The following is a 24,541-nucleotide window of genomic DNA, read 5'->3' on the forward strand; positions in this document are numbered from 1 at the left end:
GATTGATTGCTCCCCCCCAGTGTTAACTTTTAAGGCATTCTTTGCAAACCCTGAGCTCTTTTCTTACTTCATGGCTGTGTGGTCGTAGCTCTTCTCAGTGTTAATGCCCGGCCCGTGTCGAGGTTATTGCAGCGTTCGTTTTATTAACTGCTCCATTTTGCATCGCGGCAGAGAGCGAGGAGAGGGGACCGGTCCTGAGCACTGAGTGGCAGAGTTTAGCGAGCATCTGGTCTCTGGTATTTTTCGTTTGCTTTTTCCACGCACTTCATTCTTTTAATATTCTCTCATCTGTTTTAATTATCAGAGGAGCCGGTGGTAGAGGATTTTGAGTTAGGACGGAAACATTGCAACAAGCCCATCTGTTGTAGAGACACGCTGAGGCTGATGGGGGCAGGAGAGATGGAGGCCTCGGGGTGTGAACTCTGCAGTTTTCTGGAGCAGTGGGTGATGATGCGAATGTGTCATCGTCACTATAAAGAAGTCAACTGAGGCCAGAAGACTAAATGATCATTCAGGATTAAAAAAGTAGGCCTAATTTATTTGGAAGAGTGGACAAGCAAAAATGCTTCAGTTGAAATAAACTGTCAGGGGCAATAAGATCCTTCACAGTTTATAGACCAACTTCCTGTTTCAACTTTGACCTTCTACATTTGTCTTCATTGCTCATGGTTTCCGTCTAGATAAATGATCATGTGACTGTTTTTTTCTCACCCCATCAGACTTTGCTATATGTCACCATGTTCCTCAATCTCATCCGTTACTTCGATGAATGTAATGTTACCATGACGGCCAAAACTAGAGTATTAAAATAAATAGAGGTTGTAATAAACCTGAATTATCCTCCTTTAAGAATTGAATAAATCTGAGAAGATGCAGTCTGCAGCTTTATCGTTCACTCGGAGTGTATTTTTAGTCACATCTTGCTCCATCTAATTTGTTCCCATGCAAGACTTGTCTCTTATTTTGACAGATTGTAAATGTGTATCTAGCCTGAGGCGCGGCTGGGTGACATCTGTAAAACCACCACAAGCAGTGTGGAAGCAAAGGGCAAATGGAGACAATCAGCAGTAAAGAAAGCCGTGTTGAAGTTCACCAGTTTTTATGAATAACCTCAGACGGCTGGACATATTTCTGATTGTCACAACACAGCTGACTCCCAGCTGTTATGACACCCACCTACAGCTAAATCTGCACACTCAATGTCATGATTATTGTTTTATTTTTTAAATGTTTTTTCGAATAATGGGAGTTAAAACCATTACTTTTAAAGAAAGGCTGCATTTGTATTCATTATATTTACTGTTAACATGCCAAAAAATAGCATTTTCCTCAGGAAAACACTTAAATAAATGCAACATGGGGGCAGATCAAACGATATAACCCCCCCACCCATCACCCTCAATGTGGATGTCAGCCTATTATGACCCACCACCTTCGTCTCTTATTTTTTCCTGCGTTTTGCTGACTTGACCAGAAGTCATTGTCGCATTTACCTGATATCTGATTGTTTTTATACATATTATGAAAATCAATGAATAAAACAAGGTAAATACAGATAGAAGAAAAAATGCCTACTGCAGCATGACTTTGGTTTATGCTGTTCATTTGTTGTGTATTGAAAAGCACTTCAGAGTATACTGGAGTTCGCAGTGATGAATTTCTTGCTGTTAAGTTTTTCACAAACAGCAAGAGCGTTCTGCTTATGTCTGCACCTTGGTAAAATGAAGTTAAATGAAGTGTGGAGGGAGTTCTGGGCCTGTGTGACTAATACATCAGTGTTTTCATTCTCAGTTGTAACGTTGGTCTCGCCATGTCAAATGCAGCGCTGACAATCAGCTCTAATGTCTAACAAGAATGAAACTCATCAGCTGACACAGTGTATGTGTGTGTTCATGTCAGACTTGAACCAATTGAACCAGATTTGAGTCTGGCATTCGTTAATGTTAATGAAATTGGATGGAGAAAGTGATATTTAATAGTTCTCGAGGTCTCTGATCCGTTAAAGTCGACCTCTCTTAACATCATGATGAGTGTGGTGACCAGGAGCATGGCGCTTTTGGAAATTCGGATCATTGAATCCAATAATATATTCAAACTTAAATACTAACCAACAACAGATAATCACAATATGCACAACCTGTTTCACATACTGATCGTCCACTAGAAGAAAAAGTACACAGAGTTTACACATGTCACTGCACCTCCTCCCTCTCAGCCTCTCCACCATAAACAATATGCTTTTGAGCTCGGCCATTTGGAGCAGCACTTGCCTTTAAGTATATCTGGATGACACTGGTTTGTTTGAAGCTCACTGAACACTGTAGCATCCTCACACACAATTTCTTAGTGAGTGTGCGAGGGACCCTGAATGGCAAGCACAGGGGTGGCATTTTTTTTGCTTGAGGTTAAAACAGCGCACTAACTATACACCAAAGCCTGCCGTACCTTCCCCATTCACTTTAGCACCAATTTTTAAAAAACGCAACTGCTATTTTCATTTGTCTGTCCGGCTTTTCCCTCCGTCCTTTTTACGGGCTTTCTCTCCGCACGGATGCACAGACAATGTGTTGTCTGCAGTCCGCCCCTGTGAGAGATGACAGGGGGCTGTACTGTAGGTAAAGGTCAATGCAGTCAGAGGTGGATGTACTGCTGGAGAAAAGGTCATCCTGTGCAGAGCAGAGAGGAGAGTGCACCTGCTGCTTTCGGGGCCACTGCCAAAGCCTTTGAGACCACAGAGAACAAGTGAAGATAGGCGACGGGTGGATAGAGACGGAGGAGTATGAAGAAAGGGAGAGAGCGATATGTCGGCTGTGGACCCGATGTTCTGTGGAGATAAGGTCACGAGCCAGCGGTGGTGACACTCGTAGCTCATGGCATGATAGCAAGACTGACCACGATCACTGAGAAAATGAAATGTTTTTTTCGAGGCCTGTGTGGGCATGTGTGTGTGTGTGGGAATTATTTTACATCCATGTATTCTGTGGCCCTGTGCATTACCAAGCCAGATGAGTTATCTCCTCTGTCCTGCAGGCTCATCACTCTACTGGGGTTGGTCCCTCTGCTAATGAAGTCATCTCTATCCCTACTGCCTATGCTTGAGGGGGAAAAGCGAGGGAAGAAGGTGGAGGAGGCAGGAAAGGAAGCATGAATAAGAGAACTGATGCAAAAGGGTGAAAATGCGCAAGGTGCAATACGGAGTAACGACGGCACCGAGGACAAGTGTGAAACAACTGAAAGAGAGAAGAGTAGATAGGAGCGAAAAATGCAGAGAGAGGAAGAAATAACAACAGTCCGGGAGAGTGAGGGGTGAAGAAAGCAAAGGAGGAAAAGCAAGTGAGCACTGCACTGCGTGTCATTGGCCCCCTGGCGTGAACAATCCATCTCAAATTGATCTTCCAGCTCGGCCCAGCAGGGCATTCTGAATCAATCTCAAATTGATCTCTGTGCCAGAGGTCGGGAAAACTAGCAGTGGAGCTTATCAGAAATATAGTGGTGCTGGGAGGATCTGACAGGGAAACTTATCACACTGCACAACAGGAAATGGGCTCTGAGCCCCCGGGGCAGCAAGAGGACGAGCCTGCTCCCTATACGCACACCACACACACACACACACACACACACACACACACACAAACTACACTTACACACACACAGATTCAATGTCTCTGCGTGTACCATACACTGACACATGCTCCCCAGTGTTCAGCACAATACGGACGGGGGTATACCGCGTATAGACACAGACACATAAACAAACACACTCACACCCCCTCCGCCCAGGCATCAGTACACACACCCAGAGGCTAGTTCAAAAAATAAAAAGTTTGTCGGAGCACAATATGTCAATATATTTTAAGCCAGACAGGTGAGATTCGAGGCCTGGAGCTCTTAATGACTTATAACACATTTAATGTGTCCTCAGCAACGCTGTGTGAAAGGCCCGAGGAAGAACAATCAATATCGTCTTGCATTTAGACAGTCGGTCAGCTTAGAGGAGCAACCTGCCTCTCCAGGCTCAGTAAAAAATAAAACCATATAAACAATTGTTCAAAAGTGACTTTTCTCCAAACAGAAAACCCCCAGAAACACTTGGAAAAGTCCGACCCAGGAGTGTAGGAACTCGTGCCACCGCTTCCACTGAATGTCTGTAGTTGTATGAGCTGCTACTCAAGATGTGACTTTGAGTACTGCAGAGTGACCAGTGCTCCCATTGTCAGGTAGTGTAGGTTTTGCAGTGGCTGTTTTTTGTTGTGGGTCAACAGTCTGAAGCTGACAGAGACTTTTCAGAACGCGGCAGGGGGACCAGGACACATGGTAAAACCGACTCAGAGATCATTTCGACGACACGGAGAGCTGCAGAACGACACAGAGGCAGAGCAAAGGGAGCAGTACAGGCAACGAGAGACGGAGGGAGTGCAGTGGAAAAGAGCGGTGGGTGGGTGGGTGGGAGCGGGGGCGTGTAGTGTGTGTGGGGGGGGGGGCTGTCAGCGTTTGGGAGGGCAGCAGCAGCAGCAGGAGAGCCTTTTCTGTGGCCTGGACTGGAAAAACTCTCTGTCAGCACAGAGGGGTAATGGGGGTTAGCAGAGGGGAATAGAGGGAGTGAAGATGAGTGTTTGAGTATAAAAACATGTGCGTGTGTGCGTGTGTGTGTGTGTGTGTGTGTGCGTACATGTGGATACAAGTGATTGCATATCCCAAGGCAGAATACAATGTATCAGTGACCCCAGTGACCCTCAGCACCACAGTGAGAGAACCAGGCAAACATATGAATGCATGCATTCACAACTTCAAGCAACAATATGCACTCTCTCTGTGATCGTTGGCATTTTAGTGTATTTATTCAATATTTGTGTAGATTATTCCATAGAAAAAACTTCTCCTACATCTATTTGAAGGTCCCTTAGGGGCTGAAAGCCAGAAGCTCCTGAGAAACGGCAGACAGATGCTGATTTAAGGACGGATCATTAGGAGGTCACCACCACCACAACAGTGCCAAATGTGCAGGTTCTTTGTTGACCAACGTACTTTAATTAATGCTTCAGCAAAAACAAGCTGATTGTCATTTGGCCTCCATGAGAGAAATGTGCACACACACACACACAAACACACACACTTCAAAGTCACCTCCCCACAGCTTTGTACTCCACTTACTCATGCATTTGAACCTGTGATACCTAATGAATGCCCTTCAGATATCACACTTGCACACCTGCCTCCATGATTGTGTCTTTAGCAGTATGAAGACCATCTGTTGACAGAATTTATTCACCACCACAACTCAAACGTTGCCCTTTACTGTTACTAATATCATTTTAATGGGAACCCTAAACCTTACTTTTAAGCATAAAAAAGCCATTTAAAAAATAATTCTTGGTGCCTTTCAGGCAAATTTAGCCACTCAAATATGTGCAGTCTCCGGTCAACATCCAATGCACCGATTACACAGATGTTATCTGTAAGCTCGCTAGCGATGGACACGCCAACAGTGAGTGTAGGAGTGTTGCTGTGTTTGCATTCAGCTCACAATCTGACTGAATTCATAGCTCAACACGGACTCTGGATGCTTTAGGCATAAAGCTGTAGATTCATGGCTAAAAAGACAATATGACGCATATATATTCATTCTTTTTATTAGATGTGTAAAGCCCTCATGTGTACACAGGGGCTTTGTTTTATATCCCAGGCCGGTGCTGAACTGCACACAAGTGCTTTGTCCTCTTGTTTCTGTTAGGTTCATGAAGCAGATTCATAAAGCCTCGGGAAAAGGGGGATGTTTTCTACTCAAGTTGAAACAACTTGCATCATGAGATCTTGGGATCTGCTGCAGTTGGTACGTCCGTGGCTAATTTGCGCCCGCCCCTGTCTTTCTGTTGCTTTTTCGCTGCCATTCAGTCTAACCATATCAATTCACTTTAACTGGTGGGCTATTAGCCAAAAGAGATATAGAAATATATTTTCAACAGAGAAAATGTTGATGGATGAAATAATATGTGCAAAAAAACAAAAATTTAAAAATCATGAAAATATAATAAAATTAAGAGGATACAATTTAGATTGTAAGAAGAGGCTCCACATGATGGAGGAGCAGCACAGACTCTGGAGCTCCAGCGTCCAGGCTCATGATCCCATGATTCCTTGTTTTCAACAATTCATTTGATCTATGCTTTAAATTTAAAAACACTCTGAGATTAAATCTTTCAAATAACAGCTGGGAAAATAAAGGTGTGTAAACGTTTTTTTTGATCAATGTATCATAAAATACTATGTTTCTCATAAATGGCTTTATTCTGTGAAGCTCAAACTTAACTAAAATACTTTGTGTAGTTGGACTTTTCAGCCCTGCTGTGTTGATCTCGGATCTCTTTAACATTCTGTTAATGGCTCCTTCTTTGCAGCAGCAGACTGTTCAGTTTTTCTCTGAGCTGAACAAACACGAGGGCTTAATCTCGTACACTAGTCTCCCTCTTTGCTTTGAACACGTCCGTCTCTTCACTTTTGATTTCCGTGCATCTTGCCATCTCCCTTCCTCTCAAGAAACGAGGCCGATACAGGGAGGTTGTTGACAGAGCATGGCTGCTGCTAGCTGGGGTTTAAGTTTTGTCCAGTGAGGATCACAGACTGCAGTTTGAGGTTGACTCAGCAAATGTCAGTCCTGTCGATCACAGTTAAAACCACAGACAGCTTTCCTGAGGGCCTTTCTGAATGGCAGCTTATTATTTGCTCTAGATATCCCCTAAACGTCCAGATCCTCTACTGCCATCTGAGGGAAGAACTGGATTTGTTTGGCAAGATGACAAAGTCTAATTAGTCATTACGCACACACACAAAGCTCTAGTATTTGACAGTTCCTTGTCCTTTTTACTTTCCTTTTAGTCGCAAGCAAAGAATGTAATTTTAGCTCAGTGTAACCATGCTGCTTTGCCCTTCATGCAATTGAGCTGAAATGACTTTTAGCTTTTAATTCTTCAATAATTTCATGACAACAGCACAGTTCAGGACGGGAAAACGACGCAGGGGCTTGACAGAGTTGAGAAGGCTGGAAGGATTAATTACTCCAGGCAGCCTCGGGTAACCTTTTAACTTTACGCTCTTAGTTGGTTTTGACGGGGATAGTCACCCCTGTTAGAGGAAGTGTCTTGATGCCTGTGCTCCTCGTGCTCTTTACGGGGGAACGGCGGTGGAGAGGGAGGGGTGTGTGGATGTCACTTGTCACCTTACCGCTGTGTAATGCTGCTAATGAGCGCTAAATATCCTGAACTCTGAAATTTCCAATTACGGCTCCCAGCGAGACCTTGAGCTTTTGATGAATGGCCCTGAGCTCGAGGAGTTGGCCCACATATACAAGTATGCTGCTTCACTAACAGGTAGATGACATGTTTACCAGATAACCTCTTTTCCAACTCTCACTCCTCCATGAATTGTAACAACATTTATTTCACAATAGATTGTCAAAGTTGGTTAAAAAAAAAAATAATGTGCTCATTTCGTTACGTGTTGAGTTGTGTGCAGATGGTCCTAAGTCATGCAGAAGAATTGGTCTTATCCTACTCCAAACACTCTGCCTTCAGGAGGATTAGGCCGCATTCAGTCAACTCTATGAACGTGTTCTCACAGCGTATACACTGAGCTGAAGCCACACTTATCTACATATGCACATATGTATGGTGTGCAGACTTGTGCTGTACCTATACACACACACACACACACACACACACACACACACACACACACACACACACACACACACACACACACACACACACACACACAGAAATTTAGATTATACAGCACTGCACCATCTTTCAGTGATTCACATCCATAGTTTGTGTGAAGCAGAGGCAAGAAAAATCTGTTACCTGATCAGACTGGATTATATCATTTTATATAAGATTAACCCTTTTTTCAGTGACAACAAAACATGCACAGTATTATTTATTTATTTATTTATTTATTTATTTATTTATTTATTTATTTATTTATTTATTTATTTATGTCCAGTCCAGTAAGATTGCTAAATGAGCAATTAATGTAACAGCTCCTGGGGCTTTTAATCACAGTAAACACCTGTTACACCGTGTGATTTGAAAGGCAGATTATGTTAATCTTGTGCCTCGGCAGTCCAGAGCTATTGACTATTGACTCCTCTCCTCTCCTCTCCTCTCCTCTCGTCTCCTCTCCTCTCCTCTCCTCTCCTCTCCTCTCACCTCTCCTTTTCAATCGTTTAAACCTCTCCAGTTGCTCTGGGATCAAAACCCTTGTGCAAATGGTGACATTAAGGTTTAATGGTTACAGACTGCCATGACACCATCTCCCGGCCCATGTGGGAAAACATTTAAAAACACTGTCACTCGTCACTTAGATGATGTATTTCACTTGTTTTTTTTTTCCATTCGTTGCCACATTTTAAAAAAAGAGACCCCCCACTCATAATTTCCATCTCTGGCATTCTTTAGCTGGTTGGCTAATCAAACAGTAACCTACCATGCTACGCCACGCCTCGTCCCTGCCTTGGCTGATCCTACAAGCCCATTGCCTCAGTCAGGAATGTCCACACCCTGACAGCTGTGGGAGAATCTGACTCATTCCTCCCTCTGTCCCCATCCTCCTTGTCTCTTTAACAAACAATCCACTCATCCACTCGTACTCTCCCTGCTCCCTGCACTTTATATCCACTCATGTTTGAGAGCTCTGGCACACCTGCGAGTGTACATAAGGGATGCGTTATGGTGGACAAATGGCCATATAGAGGAAAATGTCTTCCTGCTGTGGAGCACTGTCCAGTTCCCTGATGCATGCCTGTTAGGTCCTTGCACTATTGCACATGCTCTACTGATGCAGCAACACTCCCCAGCTCCACTTTCTGATAGTGTAACTGCAATCAAACCTTAAGGGCTCCCAGCCATTCAGGGCTACTTAAACTAAAGTGAGGAACGATGAGTGCAATCTGAAGCATAAAGCTTATCTATGTACCTCCATTTTTCAGACAGAATAAATTGCTCTCAGGGCATTATTTAACCTTGATGCATGTATGATATAAATTTATGAGCTCCTCCAGTTGCCATTACTCTAGTACCTCTCATGCTCTGGCCTGTAGCTGTATATCACCGCCCTGCAGTACATACAGTATATCCAGATGATGCAGACCAGTGGGCCAAGCAGTAATGGATGTCAAGGAGCAGATTACATGGTGATGTGATATTGATCGGCTACTTTCCTGCACGTGTCATTGATTAAAGCAGCAGAGTGTGTGATCGCTGCCTGTTTAAGTGGCTTCTCAGGAAATAATAAAGATGCTCTTTGTCAAATGTTACTTCTCCCTCCGGATGAGATGTGAAAGCTGCAACGTGTGGTAGTAGCAATTAAATCTTCTAGGTAACTTTATGCTGCGATATCGACATATACCATGATAAATCAGGTATTGATAAAATAACCAGATGGGAATGTTGAATAATGCCTTATGGAAAAATCAAGGAATTTCATTACAACAGTCCTGTAAATCCAGTATTACCCTATAGAGCAGTCATGCTCATTGATTTGCAATATTGCCATTGATGGGACCAGGGGGAGAGGGATAGTGTAGTTACAACAGTGTACAGTAAATGGTAAAACACACACACAGTAAGATTGACAATAGTATATATTTATATATGTTTGTATGTGAAACCCCAGTCAGAGGGATGTGTGCAGTGAATAATAAATTCAAGTTGACCAATATGTGTTTGACATACAGATTAACTGAATTGAATCCATCTAATATAACTTACAAAAGAATGAATCACTATTTGTGTCCATGTGCACATACACATACAGCATAATATGATGTGTATTTGGTGCAGGTTGTTGTAATGGGAGCATCACTCATCGGTTTTGTAAAAAAAATAAAAACAGGAATGACAGGAAAAAATTATGAATGTGAGTGAAATGAGGAGAATAACAGCGACAGTGATTAAATGAAAGGGTAAGAGGGAGTAGATTAGCTTGGAGTCCGTCCTTGGAGAGTGTCTGAGAGAGAGAACGAGCTGCCAGCTCTCCCTTCATCCTCCCCTCGTCCCCCATCAAAGCCTCCGTGCTTTCATCTTAATCAAACTCACCCTTAATGTCCTGTGGTCTCTCTTTCTTCTCTTTCTCTCTTTCTCTCCATCCCCTAATTGTCAATCCATGAACACAAACGTCGTGTTGTGGCGGGGCAAGAAGAGAAATCCCACCGCACAGGTTTTATGTACAATAATCTCCTTTCTGCTTGGCTGCCTGCTGTTGTTGTCAGTCTGTCTGTGTAGATGTCTATTCCACTGTGTCCTCCCCTGTTTATTCTTCTTATGCACAAAAATATGCACAGTTTGTGTAAGTGTATTGTGCCTCAATCAAAAGATTAAAAACAATTTTGTAATTTGATAAATCACAACCAAATTAGATTGAAGCTCTTGTGGTCATACACACATCATATCAAGTGTAATGGTCTTATTTTTATCTTGGATACAGAAGAAAAGAAAGTATCAATACCGGATTTTCTACATGAATTGATTTGTCATTAACATATTCTAACATGATTATTGTTGTACAAATCTCCGTTCTATCCAACGCTTCATGTAATTTGTATATAATGTAGACAATAAATTGGGCTGAAAAAATAGCAAACAGGCAACAAGAACTTATGTATGTATAGATACAGGTACAAGCAGGATGAAGAAGTCTTCATTGAAACATCATAAATGATCAATCAAAGTGTGGCAGGGAGTTTTCTTCTTCATAACCTCCTCTTCTAATGAGGCTGCGTGATTTGGTGGGAGCTGTGGTCTATCTGGGACCGTTTTGTCTCTACAGTCCATGTCCCAAGGTTCAATTCACTGTATTTTTTTTATAATGTCTAATTGTGCTCCACTTTGAAGCACACAGCGTAAAAAACCTCTCTTGACCTTTACCTCTCTATCGGAAAAGATACGAAGCTGAGGGAGTCACTGCTGGGATTTAACGGGGACGATGAAACCTAGAGGGAACATGGGAAGGCTAATATCTGGCCTGCGTCTTGGTCTGTTATTCAAATCGAGTCAAATCGTGACTTAGTTTCCAAATCCTCCTCATTATTCCTAACTTCCAGCATCTCTCACATGTTTTCTCTTGTTTGCCTTGTAAAATATATTACCCAAACTACTGCACAATACCACAAGTATAAGGATGAAAAGGATCAAACCAACATTTTAATTTGACCGTCTCAGCTTTTGGTCACACAGATTTTAGGCATCAGACCCCATGGCACATGACACACATATTATGTTTGTCAAATGAAGACAGTGAAGCTTTCTGCACATGGCTGAACTCTATTTGCAAAACTTATGACTTATTGAACTTTTTCTCAGGATTCAGGATTTCGTAGCTCCCATACTGTATAAGTACTTGAATGAGTTATGAACTATTTGCTCTGTGTGCATTGTACACATTGAGTACACACAGTCACTCGGCTTAAATTAGTAAGTAATAAAGATTATTTTTCTCTGTAGTCAAAACAAACTGCACAATGCTTCACTTATAAAACCATTACACATAAAGCCAGAGGAGGGAAATGATAGCAGGAAATACATCAGTCTGAAAAAGTGAAGGAATAAAAGTTTTTTAAATGTCAATTAAATTGAGTGATCTGATATTAGAGGTAAATTGTTCCAAATTAAAGGCACAAAAAAAGAAGCAAATGCATGGCCTCTCTAAGTTTCCACATTCACTTGGACAAAAGCCCAAGCAATTTAGAAACACGCCCATGCACTTCACCCTGCGCTACTACTTGATAGTTAATTACCACAGTTTTATATTTAATTCCAAAACTCCACTAGTAGATAATGGAGAGAGGCCAGTGCAGGAGTAATGTGCTCGCAGTGCTTTGTCTTTGTTAGTCTGAACCAAGCTGCAACTCTTTGGCTCAGGCAGGGATACAGAGAATTACATTAATCTGAGTGTGAAGACACAAACGCGTAGATTAATGTCTCTGCACTCTAAAACAGAGAGAATTGTTTCTTTACAGGAAAAAGCATGACTGAACAGGTTTATAAATATATGAGGGATAGACACGGGTTAGGCTGCAACATTTGGTCTTATGATACTCATTCTGTTTTAATGTATTATTTTTGGAAACTACCCTGTTGATTGTTCCGCTCACAGTGGAAAAACTCACAGAAATCAAAGGGAGTGAAACCTGAACAGCGGATTCAAGCAGGGCAACAACCCCCTCTTTGTACTCACATTAGGGGAGAACATGACCAACTGTTGACACAACATCATTCAGAGTCTGACTGCATTCGTTCACATGACTTATTATGTCACAACAGGTGAGATGTGAAAGCAGCAGCTATATTATTGGTCACAGTGAGGTACATATTAACGCATAACACAAGGGAGACACACTTTGCCTCTATATATAAGCAGGTTTATTAAAATAGTCCGATACGGCTGATGGTGTTTAATTTTTCCAAACACATCAATATGCTGGTGAGAGTGTTTTATTCTGTGTTGCTGATATAACTCTGACAGATGAATGAAATAATCCTCATGTCCCTGTGCTGCTCACAGCCCTGTGACTCTGTGGTGAATCTGGATGGTTGGTGCGGATAGGGAGCCAGTGATGACTGTGACCATGTCTGTCTGATGACTACTGCATGTTGCAATGCGAATCAGGCTTTAGTTAAAATAAAAGTTGAACTTTTTTATATAACAAATCCAGTTGTGGTGAAACTCATTAATTTCTAATGATACTGTATATGATGCACTCACACGTCACACCTGCATTTTACATGGAAATGTAATGTGTCATCCTTCACCTGCTGCTGTGACTAACTACCGTAGCTCTTCAGGAGCCTGGACGACTCCTACTGTTAGAACAAATCTGTATTCTCAGTGGAGCCAAGACAAGTAATTTAACATCTCTGTCCATCAGTCAATTCCAAATGCTAATGTAAATCAATGACGATCACATTTTGGAGGAGAGAGAGAGAGCGAGAGAGCATATAGTGAAATGAAATGAAGTAACTGGAACTAATTCCTTGTTCTCCAGTGACAAGCGTGCTTTACATGGCTTTGCACTCATTGCTTCATGAGCTGTGTGAGTAAATGTGTCTGAAGGTCGTGTGTGTATGTGTGTGCACCTTACTACAATTTATGCAGTCATGAATATGCGGGAACATTTACATGCAATATAAAGTTTTAACAATACATATGAACAATATATGACAAGCACATTATCTTCTCTCTTTTTGCGAAAAAAACAACAACTATTAAAACATAAAAACATGCTACAAATGTTAAGCTAACAGAGTGGATCTTCTGTGTTAATAATTGACTATTATTTCCAGGCTATTTCTTGACATTATTTCTCAGCTATTTCTTGACATTATTGCATAATTAACGGCCTGTAAATGAAAGGGTTACCAAATTTTGCTATTATTTACGCCAAATTATGTTGTTTCTTAACTATCATCTTAATTATCCAGTCTAATAACTAAACAAGTAGATGCTGACACTGACGTGAAGTGACTGTACAGAAGTTTAGGACAAAAAAGATCAATGATTATTTGTCAAAGATGTCACCACAGTCAAGCAAACAAGAAGCCCACATTAAATGCCAGTTTGATTTATTGTCAGTGAGATTTAAATTGCATCTGTCAAGGCTCTAAGCCAATTGAACTGCATCTCTAATAATTCACACAGTCACTCTCTCTAGTGCGCACACACACATGCACACACACAGACACATTTTTGAACTGATGGCTTTTTATTTGGTAGATGGAGTGAGCATGTTGGGGGAAATCTCTGGGATGCTTTGTTCACAAAAAACAACTCTTTGCCTATAGTGTACACGCACACACACACAAACGCACACACGCACACGCACACACACACAGGCATGCTGAGGCTGAGATGATTTATAGTCTGGCATGTCTAATGGATTGCTTTGGCACTTGAGAAATTATGAAAATAAATTAATTAGCCTTTAGTGACCCTGCTGTCCATCTTGCCCAACCTCTCTCTCTCACTCACACACACACACACACACACACTGCTAATAATACACAGCGATCCGGGCACCTGGCTGCTCACTGTGGATGTAAATACAGTCTAAATGGGCTGTCCTAGCTGTTACAGATTAATCTCCACTAAATCACGCATGCATGAAAATACCCCAAATGACCATATATTTGTTATTCAACATCCGCAACAACTAATTGATGTGTATACAGAGTGAAGCAGAAATGAACTATGAGCAGCTGAAAAGTACAAACTATGCAGCCAAATTAACAACAAAGAAACAGAGATGGGAAAAAAAGAATAAAAGCTCAAGATTACAAAGTGTCTCTACTGAGAAAAGTGATTGAACAAATATTAATTATTTCTGCAGTCTCCACAGCGATGATGGTAAACCAGTGAACGTCTGTGTGAAAGAAACAAGCAGAGAGCGAGCAGCAGCCTCAGCTTAGTTCCCCCTCAGTGAGGATTTTGGAGAATAGCTGTTATTTTCTGTCTCTCTTCAGGCAACTTCACTCAGAGAACAGAAAGCTTGGCTCAGCTGAGGAGGTGTGGAGTAACTGCGTCTCTCTTTCTTTTTTGTACGTCTCAGTTTGTCCTTAACAAGGAGAGGGTGAGAAAGTAGGATTTGCTAGAAATACACTTGTTTCCGTGTCCTGAAAAGCAGAAGCACCCAGATGTCTTAACTGTTTGACAAATGAGCTAAAACAATATGTAGGCCTGCTCCATTTCAAACAGGATAACAGGAGGCTGTCTTCAAATTGGATTGAAATGACTGCTTTGTAATTTTGGGCAGTGTGCAGCTCAGACGTGAGCACTTGTTCTAAATTATTTTGAGGTTTCCTGTCTCCCGAGCTCTGAAAACCAGCTGGTATGAGACCGAGAGGAGTCCATGACAGTAACACTGGAGGAGACGTGATTACCTCCACTCCAAAACAAGTCCGCACCACAGATCCACACAAGCGCATACAGAGGTTGTGCGTCTCATGCTTTTACAACGTGTCATGTTTGGCTCTGTGCGTTTGCACATGTGTGTAATTCTTCTGTGGAGAAGTATGTGGTTAAGTCCCCCCGCTGCTTGTCTCAAAGAGGAGATGAGCTGCAACCACAGCCACCTCCCTGAGCAACAGATAAGCAGATGGCAAACACTGTGGGTGTGTTAGTTTCCCAAAATATGTTAACATGTCCTGAAAAATCGTGTAGTTTTTTTTGTCCTTTCTCGGGCTGATACTTGGATATGAAAATAAATTAACAAGTTGCCCTAAAATGTGAGAACTGTTATTTTCATATCTGTTAACTTTAAAATGTAAAAACTTTGTCTTTTTTTAAATTACCCGTGGGCTTGTTTTTAGTAGCTGACTGTGCAGGTCCTCAGTGTTTCGTGTCTTTCAGCTTATTGTTTTGGTTTTGCTGTCCACAGGCTTATTGTCCTAGTTCTCACCACTCTCATCAGTGTAGTTTATGACTGCAGGAGACAGCTGTTTTTAGCCTGAAAAGCTCTGATAAACCCACTGTGCACCACCTGCCCAGCATCAAACAGCAAACAGAAAATAGTCAGCGAGTAGTTGGTGAGCATAGCGGAGCATTTAGCAGCTAAAGAGCCAGATATTTCCCTCAGGAGTTAGAGGAGACCTAAAAAAAAAAGGAGGATTAGTATTGGACTTGCATTCATCAGGCGGACACAAACTCAGTCACCAAATGAATGCAAATGCTGCTGCGAATATGGTGATAGATGTGTAAATAGGCAACTGTTTTCCTGATAAGTTTGCATCTTGTGTCAGTGCATGAAGTAAAAAAGAAAAAACTTGCACATTGAGAGATGCTAAGCACGAGCGCAGTATCTCATATAAAAGGAGATTACTGCAGGCTGCTGATGCGTTCAATATATTTATCCAATCAATACATCAAAATAAACAGTATTCATATAAAATATTAAACAGTTCCATGTGCCTCAAACTTTCTGGTTCCTGTGAAGGGTCATCATCCAAATGCATCTAAAAAGTAAAAGTGAAGCCAGCCAGCCATCACAGAGAGAGGAGAGTGGTGCAGTGAGTTGGACAGGTGGAAATTGTCACACGCCTTTGGGCGGGCTCTCTTCGAAAACATTCTTGGAGTTGCCCTCAGCTGTGCACCCCAAAAAAGTGAGGGTAGTAGTAGTAGTAGTAGAGAGTAGAATGAGGGAAAAGAAGAGGACAAGTTCAAATCCTGTGTCAGTGGAGAGGTTTCTGGAAACGGATGCAGTTTGACAGTGTTTATACTGACACTTTAAAGCAGCAATAAGTAACAGCGTATCAAATGACAATGTGAAACACCAGCGTGGCAAAGTGAAAAGGTCAGAGAATTATCACCTGTATATTAAGCAGATCCCTTCAGTTTTATGGAGCTCTGTGGTAAGTTTCACTTAATTGTTGTGAATATTGGAGATAGATTTTCCACAGCAACATGACTCGACCCAAGAGACCATTTACTTAATATTGCCTCTATAAGTGATCAAAAACATTATTAGTTTACTCATCCAGTATATCTTCACTGCAAGTACACTGAACAGTGAGCAGGAATTTAATTGTCATACTATTGCAATGCAATTCAGTCATTATTGTGCAGGTAAGACTATTGAATTGAATTGAATTGAATTGAATTGAATTGAACAGCAAGATTGATTTGACGGAAACGAAGAGCAGAAATCCCGACAGATAAATGAAAGAATGACAAAGAAGGGAGAGAGAGAGTGAGTCAGCGAGAGAGACAAAGGCAGACAGAGGGAGGGTGAGCAACATGGAGGGATTATTAGCGACAGTGTGCGGGGATTATGGAGGAATGCTGAGGTCTGACACACCACAATGTGATCTCGCTCTGGCTTAGTGTCACTTTTCTCGCCTCCACTTCCTCCGGTTTGTTCCACAGGTACACATCAGTCAGCCCATATAAGTTCACTACTGTCACAACAGTCACCTGCCTGCACACACACACACACACATATACACACACCTCACAGGTTGCCTCACTAGGTTCACACATGGAGGTGTGGTACAGTTGAAGCATGAGACAAATATGGATTTTCCACCTTTTGATGCTGCAGCAGAACAAATCCAGTGTCTTTTTCCAGCTGGCTGGAGATCATGAACACTGTATTCTTTCCAGATGAAGTGGTTGCACCATATAACTCTGTTGCAGCTCACACACACACAAACACAAACACAAACACACTCAGACACATCCTTCCCTAACACACTGACACACCAACCGAGCTTGCTGTTTGTTTAGACAAATATGTGATAGCAGGGTAAAAGTGCATCTTGTAGTTTTGACAACACTTTTGTAACCTCCTCCTCTTTCTTTTGTCTCTTTCTCTCCACCTCTCCGGCAGATCTGAGTTTGACCTGGACTATGACAGCTATCACGAGGACTACTATGACAGGTACTGTCAGAAAGCTATGCATGGCGGCTCGCGCACCTTATTGCTTGTCTGTGTGTCACGGGAGGCTAAAAGGGATGAGGCTAACGCAGATTCCTCATCCCTGCTGTCTCCAGTAGTCTCCGTTTCCCATCGCTGTCTGCCACACAGCTGTCAGTCATCTGCTCTCTTTGCTTACAATGTTGCCTGTTACCACTCAACAGCCTGGAGCGCACGCGTCACATCCACACACACGTCCGGGCAAAGAAATGTGTGTGCACACACCTCCAAAACAAATCTGTATTTCAAATTGGATCTAAATGTTAACATTAGTCTGTGTTTTATCATTTGCTTAAAGGGATAGTTCAAAATTTTGGCAAATTGGCCCATTGTCATAATCCCTATACAGTAGTCATAGCAGTAGGTTTGTTACGTTTATTAGTCGGTGTAAGCTATTTTTAGAACGGCGGAGCAGAGTCACGAGCTGCTCAGAGCTACGCTACGGAGGCTAATGGGATTTCTTGGTTTCCCTCATCAAACTCATCAAATACACAATCCAACAACTCCAAAACGCTCTGGTGGGCAAGTTGTTACTTGCACATTCACCACGCTATGAGATAATAACTGAACGTTACGAGACAGAGTTGTTTTTGAGGCAAATTCATGCAAAACCGCTGATGCGCGTTGCCGTCAGGGACAGTTTTTCAGAAAGCAGACTCTACATTTAACTCGAAAACAACTCTGTCTCGTAATGCTTGGATTGTGTATTTGATGAGTTTGATGAGGGAAACCAAGAAATCCCATGAGCCTCCGTAGCGTAGCTCTGAGCAGCTCACGGCTCTGCTCCGCCGTTCTATAAATAGCTTGCACCGACAAATAAAGGTAACGAACCTACTGCTATGACTATAGCGATTATGGCAATGGGCCAATTTGCCAAAATGTTGAACTATCCCTTTAAGGCTACATGTCAAGCTTATGATATTATGCAGATGAACATGTCTTCGTCAGGTGCTTGACCACCACAAGTTATAGCAAGGCTCCAGTTTCTGAACTTCAGTGGTGGGATGTCGTCATTCTCCCAAACGATATTCCCACACTTGGTATTTTGATGAAGATTTAACTTAATGCGCCATAGAGACTCCTCGCACACAAACATCTACCTGTGTTCTTCTTCATCACCCACCTAATCAGGGTTTTTTCTTGAATTCATCTGTCTGTGTCGTTGATTAATTTATTTTATCAGCACCTCAACGCCTCAGAAATTGAAGACTCAGCAAACTTTGTCTGCCACTTTATTGCTAAATATGCAAGATGAGACCGTTTTTTTAAACTGCTGTTATCCATTTGTAGCCTACTGTGTGAGTTTGTGGCAGTGTGTTAACAGTGCGACCAAAAACCTGTCTCTCTCTTGGTCAAAAATTGCCTTAATTTCATGGTTTCGATACTTTTGATATTTAAGGCAAAAGAAACAACCAGCATAAAACTAAACATTTTGCTAGGTGACCTTTTCTCTTTTGATTGGCTGCATTTTAACTAAATGTCAGGCATCTCTAAAATGAAAATGACCATGAAAAAGATCAAACTTTTCACACCTCTTTGTCACCTTTGGTAAATTTCTGAGAGAATATGCAGTTTTAACAGCCGTACGATAGAGTCACATAATAAAAACAGCCCCTTAAAAACAGTGAAACTGAGTATGTTGTGTGTAATATTGTGCAGATACAGACTTGTGCAGTTGAGTGCAGTGGTTATGTGGATGAGGAAGTTAGACTGGGCTCTGTATTATTGGTCCTCCACTGAAATTGCTCAGGGACCTTCCTACATCCCTCAGGCCTCACTCATAAACACTCCACTCAGCACATCTGAATAAAAGCAGGCAGTCACATACAGTAGTACACACACACACATATACACACACAAAGACCTTACTCCATTGCCTTTCTCATACTTATCGATGCTCTGTTGCTCTGAGTATTAACTGTCATCTTTTCTTTTCTGTTTTTTTTTTTCCTTTGGTTTGCTTTGCTTTGCATTTTTCTGTCTTTGCTCTGGGGGGAAACACTCACCACTGATTTTTAATTTGTTTTTAACACAGTGCATGATTATTCCCCATTCTGTTGGCTAGCACTACTGACAGCTGTGTGTGTTTGTGTTCGCCTCTGGGTGCGAGTGGAATGGAGACTGCGTGTGCATTTTTGTCTCGGTGTTTGTTGTTTGCGGCGCGCATCAGTATGGGGGGAAGAGAGAAATGACTGTTTTTTTTTTTTTCTCTTTTGTCCGCTGTCCCCTTGTGTGAACACGAAAGAAAAGTGTCTTTCAACACACAGATAAGAGCTGGAGCTGACAAAGCTGCTTTTCGTGTGGGGTCTAATCCATAGAGACAAACACTCTCTCTCTCGCACACACTCCCACACTTTTCTGTAATCCTCACTCGTCTACAGTCTCTCATTGTCTAAGCTTCCATTCTCTGAGATGACACTTCAAAGCCGGTGTAACAACACATTGTCTATCTGCCCCTGCAAACTGCTCTAAAGGACTTTAAACTCCCATAAGTCTTTGGTCTCTGTGTCTCCCCACATGGACAATGCCTAAAGCCTCTAATCTTACACACTTATGGTGGCCTAGTACACTTCATCCTTATGTGACACTGTGATACCTGTGTGTGTGTGTGTGTGTGTGTGTGTGTGTGTGTGTGTGTGTGTGTGTGTGTGTGTGTGTGTGTGTGTGTGTGTGTGTGTGTGTGTGTGTGTGTGTGTGTGTGTGTGTGTGTGTGTGTGTGTGTGTGTGTGTGTGTGTGTGTGTGCTAAGAACACAGTCCGTGCAGAAACCCCTGTATCATGTAAAGTGGCCTCACAGAATATATACGTAGTACCACAACAGAAAAACAACGGAGGAAACCTTTCAGTGAGCCAGGTTGCCTCTGACTGACTTTCCAACAGCTCAATCAGTAAATCTACATTACTGACCGACTCCTTGAGTCTGTGCAGCTGACAGCTTGTCTCCCTGATGCTGGCTTGTGACATACAACAGAGGAGCATTTCCTTCTCCTGGCTCTGCAGAAACCATTTAGGCTACATTCAGACTCTCCTCCATCCAGAAATATCCAGATTGGGACTAGATTTGATTTGGACTGCACAGAATTACAGTTTTTTTTTAAACAAACCACTTAATCTGTTGATCAATTAGGCTACTGTTGTTAGAATAGATTTCATTTCCCCCCCAGGTCTTAATCTCTCCTGGAGCTTTTCTCAATAAAGACTGGTTAGCTTTGATCCAGTGGCTGTGTCTCACCTGGTCATTGGGTCAGTGAATCACCACATAATCTGTATCTCTATTGAAGCACATCCGCATGCACACACACACACACACATCCACACATCTACACACACACACACACACACACACACACATACAGTGTCATTTCTATAACCACTATAGAGTTTGACTGTGATACACCTCCTGTCACCGGCACTACCAGCTTGGTGGGGAGCTATTGATTGGCCCTGACAGAACCAATTACATTTAGTGACAGATAGAAACATGGAGCTGTCCACAGGGACGGGGCAATGCCAGCGCACAAGAGAGAGAGAGAGAGAGAGAGAGAGAGAGAGAGAGAGAGAGAGGGAGAAACAGAGATAGAGAATAAAAGACAAATGGACACAGAATATCAACATCCATATTTATCCATGAGATGCTTGTGCAGCTGCTTTTCTTCATGGTGTACGTGTCTTCCCTTTTATTTCAGTCTCTGGCTTGTATCACTCTTCTGTTTGTTTGAGTTTTGGCGCAGATACATTTTTCACACTTTACTTAAAGGAATGTAAAGTAGGCCATGTTTTAACAGAACTCTCTTTTTTCATTTTACAAAATATTTTTTACAAAAAATGTGAAATGCTGTATAAACAGTTAACCTTGTGAGAGCTATGTGCAAAATAAATAGTCAAAATCACAACATTTCAATAGAAGTCATGAACTAATTGATTTCTTATTGTGCCCTTTAAGTAAAGTGTTTGGTTCCATTTTTATAGAGTTTTAAGTATTGTACCAAAAAAAGCTGCATGGTTACACTTAAATCATTGTAGCGTGCTCTACATCAATCTGGATGAAGATTAAAGTAATCTTTTGTGTAGGCTACACACTCACCACCTGTAAATGGCTTTAAAAGCTTTGTGCATTGCTTCTTCACTGAGAACACAGAGACAGCTCAAACTACCTGCAGAATAATCATCATCTCTGCTGTCCAACTCCAATGCTGCTCAGTTTGGGTTTTTTTTTTCATCAATACGTGGCTGATTACATTGTTTCTAGCTCATTGTAAGGAGCCTCCCATTCATCATGATTTCAGAAAAACACTTATAGCTGCATGAATAGATTGTTAAATTTTTAAGAAATTGCTTCTGCTGATTATCCAGGGTGTATGACTATCAGCGTGTGCCGGCATCTCTGTCTCCTCTACACCTGGGACCCAGTCTGGCCAAGCGATCTCGTTCCTCCTCCTCCTACCCCTCTGGACACAGACGCAGTCGAGACAGAACCCACTCCAAAAGCTCCAGAGCCCACTCCACTAGTTCATCCACAGCCAAGTGTGAGTAATGTGACTGGACACCAGTGAGATCTGACTGAACTAATGCTGCTCAAAGCTGTTTTGTGTGTGGGGGGAAACAACAACAACAGTAACAACACCACCAGTCTTGCAGGTTTGCACTGGTGGTTGACCTCTCTGCATTATGTCTGATGATAAATAAAGAAGTGGACATACAGGTGCTTTATATACACAGGAAGCTATACGTTCATTTGATCTTTTGCATCTCATGCCTTCAGTGTAGCAGTTACACGCTTAAAATGCTGTGTGTAGTAGTGAAACAGTCACTTCTTGTTCTTGTTCACTGACGCTGCTTTGATGAAACAAAAGGAAGAAATCAGCACCAGGATTACTTGACACCTAAATCTCAGCCTGAGTGCCAAATTGGGAAGGGAAATAAATCATGCTGTCTGAGTAGTTCATAACCTCAAAAATTAGAAATGATGGCTTTTAATATAAAATACCCAAACTGTCTACCATTTATGCATTTTTTTTATATAGCAGTGTTTTTTTCACGTAGGTGCTATAGTTTCGAGAAATGCAATTCCACTTCTTGCTGAGAATTAGAATATCAATACCACTCTTAGTTTTGCATGGCAAATATGAACCTAGAGATTTTCAGGCTTTGCTTTGTATGGCAAAACGAGCTATAACATTGAAATTAAGGAAGCTAGTAGGTGGATTTTGGTATCTTCTGACAGAGCCTATAGTCTCGTTGTTTTGCTCTGTTTTCACTCTTAATGATAAGCTAAGCTAATAAACTATATGGAGGTATGGTAACAGGATCAATAATATCAATCTTCAGAGTGAATAACCGTGTTCCCTAAAATGCTGAACTATTCCTTTAAAGTGCTTTCCATTTTCAACTGGTGTACTTTCTTAATGTCCCTCGCACTCACACACTCTCTCTCTCTCTCTCTCTGTGTCCCTGCAGTGGGCATGGAGGAGTTGCAGGTGATTAAAAAGGAGCTGACTCTGATAAAGACACAGATCGATGGGCTGCTTGACAGTCTTGACAGGATGGACACACAGAGGAATGACCACAAAGGTGAGACACTCATTCAGGAAGACAGTGGAGGCAGCGAGGTGTGAGAATGAACGATAGATAATCTATCCGCACATCAAAAACATTTTAAGTTGGACTCCAGCGGTATGCCACTTTCAGATTTCTGCTTGATTAGCTCCACCCGTCGCAACCCCAATCAAAACGATTCAGGATCTGTGCCGCAGGGCGACGAGGGTGGGTGGGGGTGATGGGGGGGGGGGGGGGGACGCTCTGCGCCAGCGGAGCCAGTCCTGTAATACCTGACAAATCAATTATTTTCCTCCAGTCAGGATTTTTTGTCTTCCATTTTCTTGAAAATTGAATCAAAGGCAAAAAAAAAAAAGAAAAAAAATCAGCAGGTGAAGGAGTGTCTGGATTTATGGGTGTGAACAAATTACAGAACATGCTGAATAAACACAGTGGTTGAAGTAACTGACTGATGAGGCCTCAGAAAACACACAAATATCAGGGTATGAAGATGACAGCAGAGGGTTGAGCTGCTGCTGCTGCTGCCCTCATGTGGACCATTCAACACAATACAGACAGTATAACTCCACAGAGCTTTATCACCCCTTCCTAAGGAAATAGCTTCTTAATTGATCTGATAGTGAACTGAAACACAATTTACTCTATGTCCTCAAACTAAAAAGTTCTTGTTAAACTGTGAACGGACACCTGCACAGAAGTGTGTATGGCTATGCATGTGTGTGTTCAGCTATCTACTTTAAATGACCTTGGGCTGTAACTTAATGTAGCCTATCTCTATTTGATTCCCCTCCTCCATCTCCTCATCTGTCCTTCAACCTGTCACTCCCACTCTTGCTTTTTATCATCTGCTACCCACAGTTAAAAATATGTTTTATTAATGGAAGATCCAAACTAAACTCTTCTCTCCAAACTCGATGTGTTCATGTCTGTGGTGCAGGGTCTCCCCTGAGAGAGGACAGTCCAGCTGGCTCCCTGTACGCTCTGTCAGCCAGCAGCCCGGAGCACTCCCTCTCCTCCCTCTCTCCACCCAGCTCCCGCCATCGAATCCACAGGGAGAGCCCTGACCTGAGGGAGCCCGAAGATGACCACCACACGGTAACTGCACCGTAAGATTATATGTACTTTTTCGGGACTGTTTAAAAAGTACACTGGCGAGGGTCCACATGCCGTGTTTCAGGACAAAGGTCAAAATTGGTGCAGCCATTTTAAATTGTATTCAAGCAGTGGATCTTTGTGTGCCAGGGCCTTGTTCTGTGGATAAAAATATATCACTGAATTTGTCTTAAAGTTGAAACAGTAAAAAAAAACGAAATGTACAGAGACTATATTTTATTTAGAAAAAAAATCTAAATTAATTCCAGTTGAAAACTTTTCTTTGGCTGGAAAGTTACACAGACAAGACAACCAGATGTTCCTGTCTTGTGACACATGCAAACATGTCACAGCTACTGTTACTGAACAACTGTGAAACCAATTCACTTTATATAATAAAATTTTACCTCCGTCATTGTGAGCTTGCAGTTTGATA

At 42.0% G+C, this 24,541-nt stretch overlaps 1 protein-coding gene across 2 annotated transcripts in view; it reads left to right on the plus strand.

Moving 5' to 3' along the window:
• LOC311005574 (uncharacterized protein) overlaps window positions 1-24,541 on the plus strand; it is a 35,054-nt gene that overhangs the window by 9,074 nt on the left and 1,439 nt on the right. Inside the window, exons 3-6 of one of the 2 annotated variants that reach the window (XM_083998030.1) lie at window positions 17,372-17,422; window positions 21,811-21,983; window positions 22,915-23,028; window positions 23,951-24,119. In XM_083998030.1, the coding sequence (XP_083854156.1) occupies window positions 17,372-17,422; window positions 21,811-21,983; window positions 22,915-23,028; window positions 23,951-24,119 (507 nt within the window). The remainder of the gene's footprint in view (window positions 1-17,371; window positions 17,423-21,810; window positions 21,984-22,914; window positions 23,029-23,950; window positions 24,120-24,541) is intronic. The other variant, XM_083998029.1, reaches the window with a different exon arrangement.

This window comes from Trachurus trachurus (genome assembly GCF_905171665.1).
Source record: "Trachurus trachurus genome assembly, chromosome: 3".
NCBI classification, from domain to species: Eukaryota; Metazoa; Chordata; class Actinopteri; order Carangiformes; family Carangidae; genus Trachurus; species Trachurus trachurus.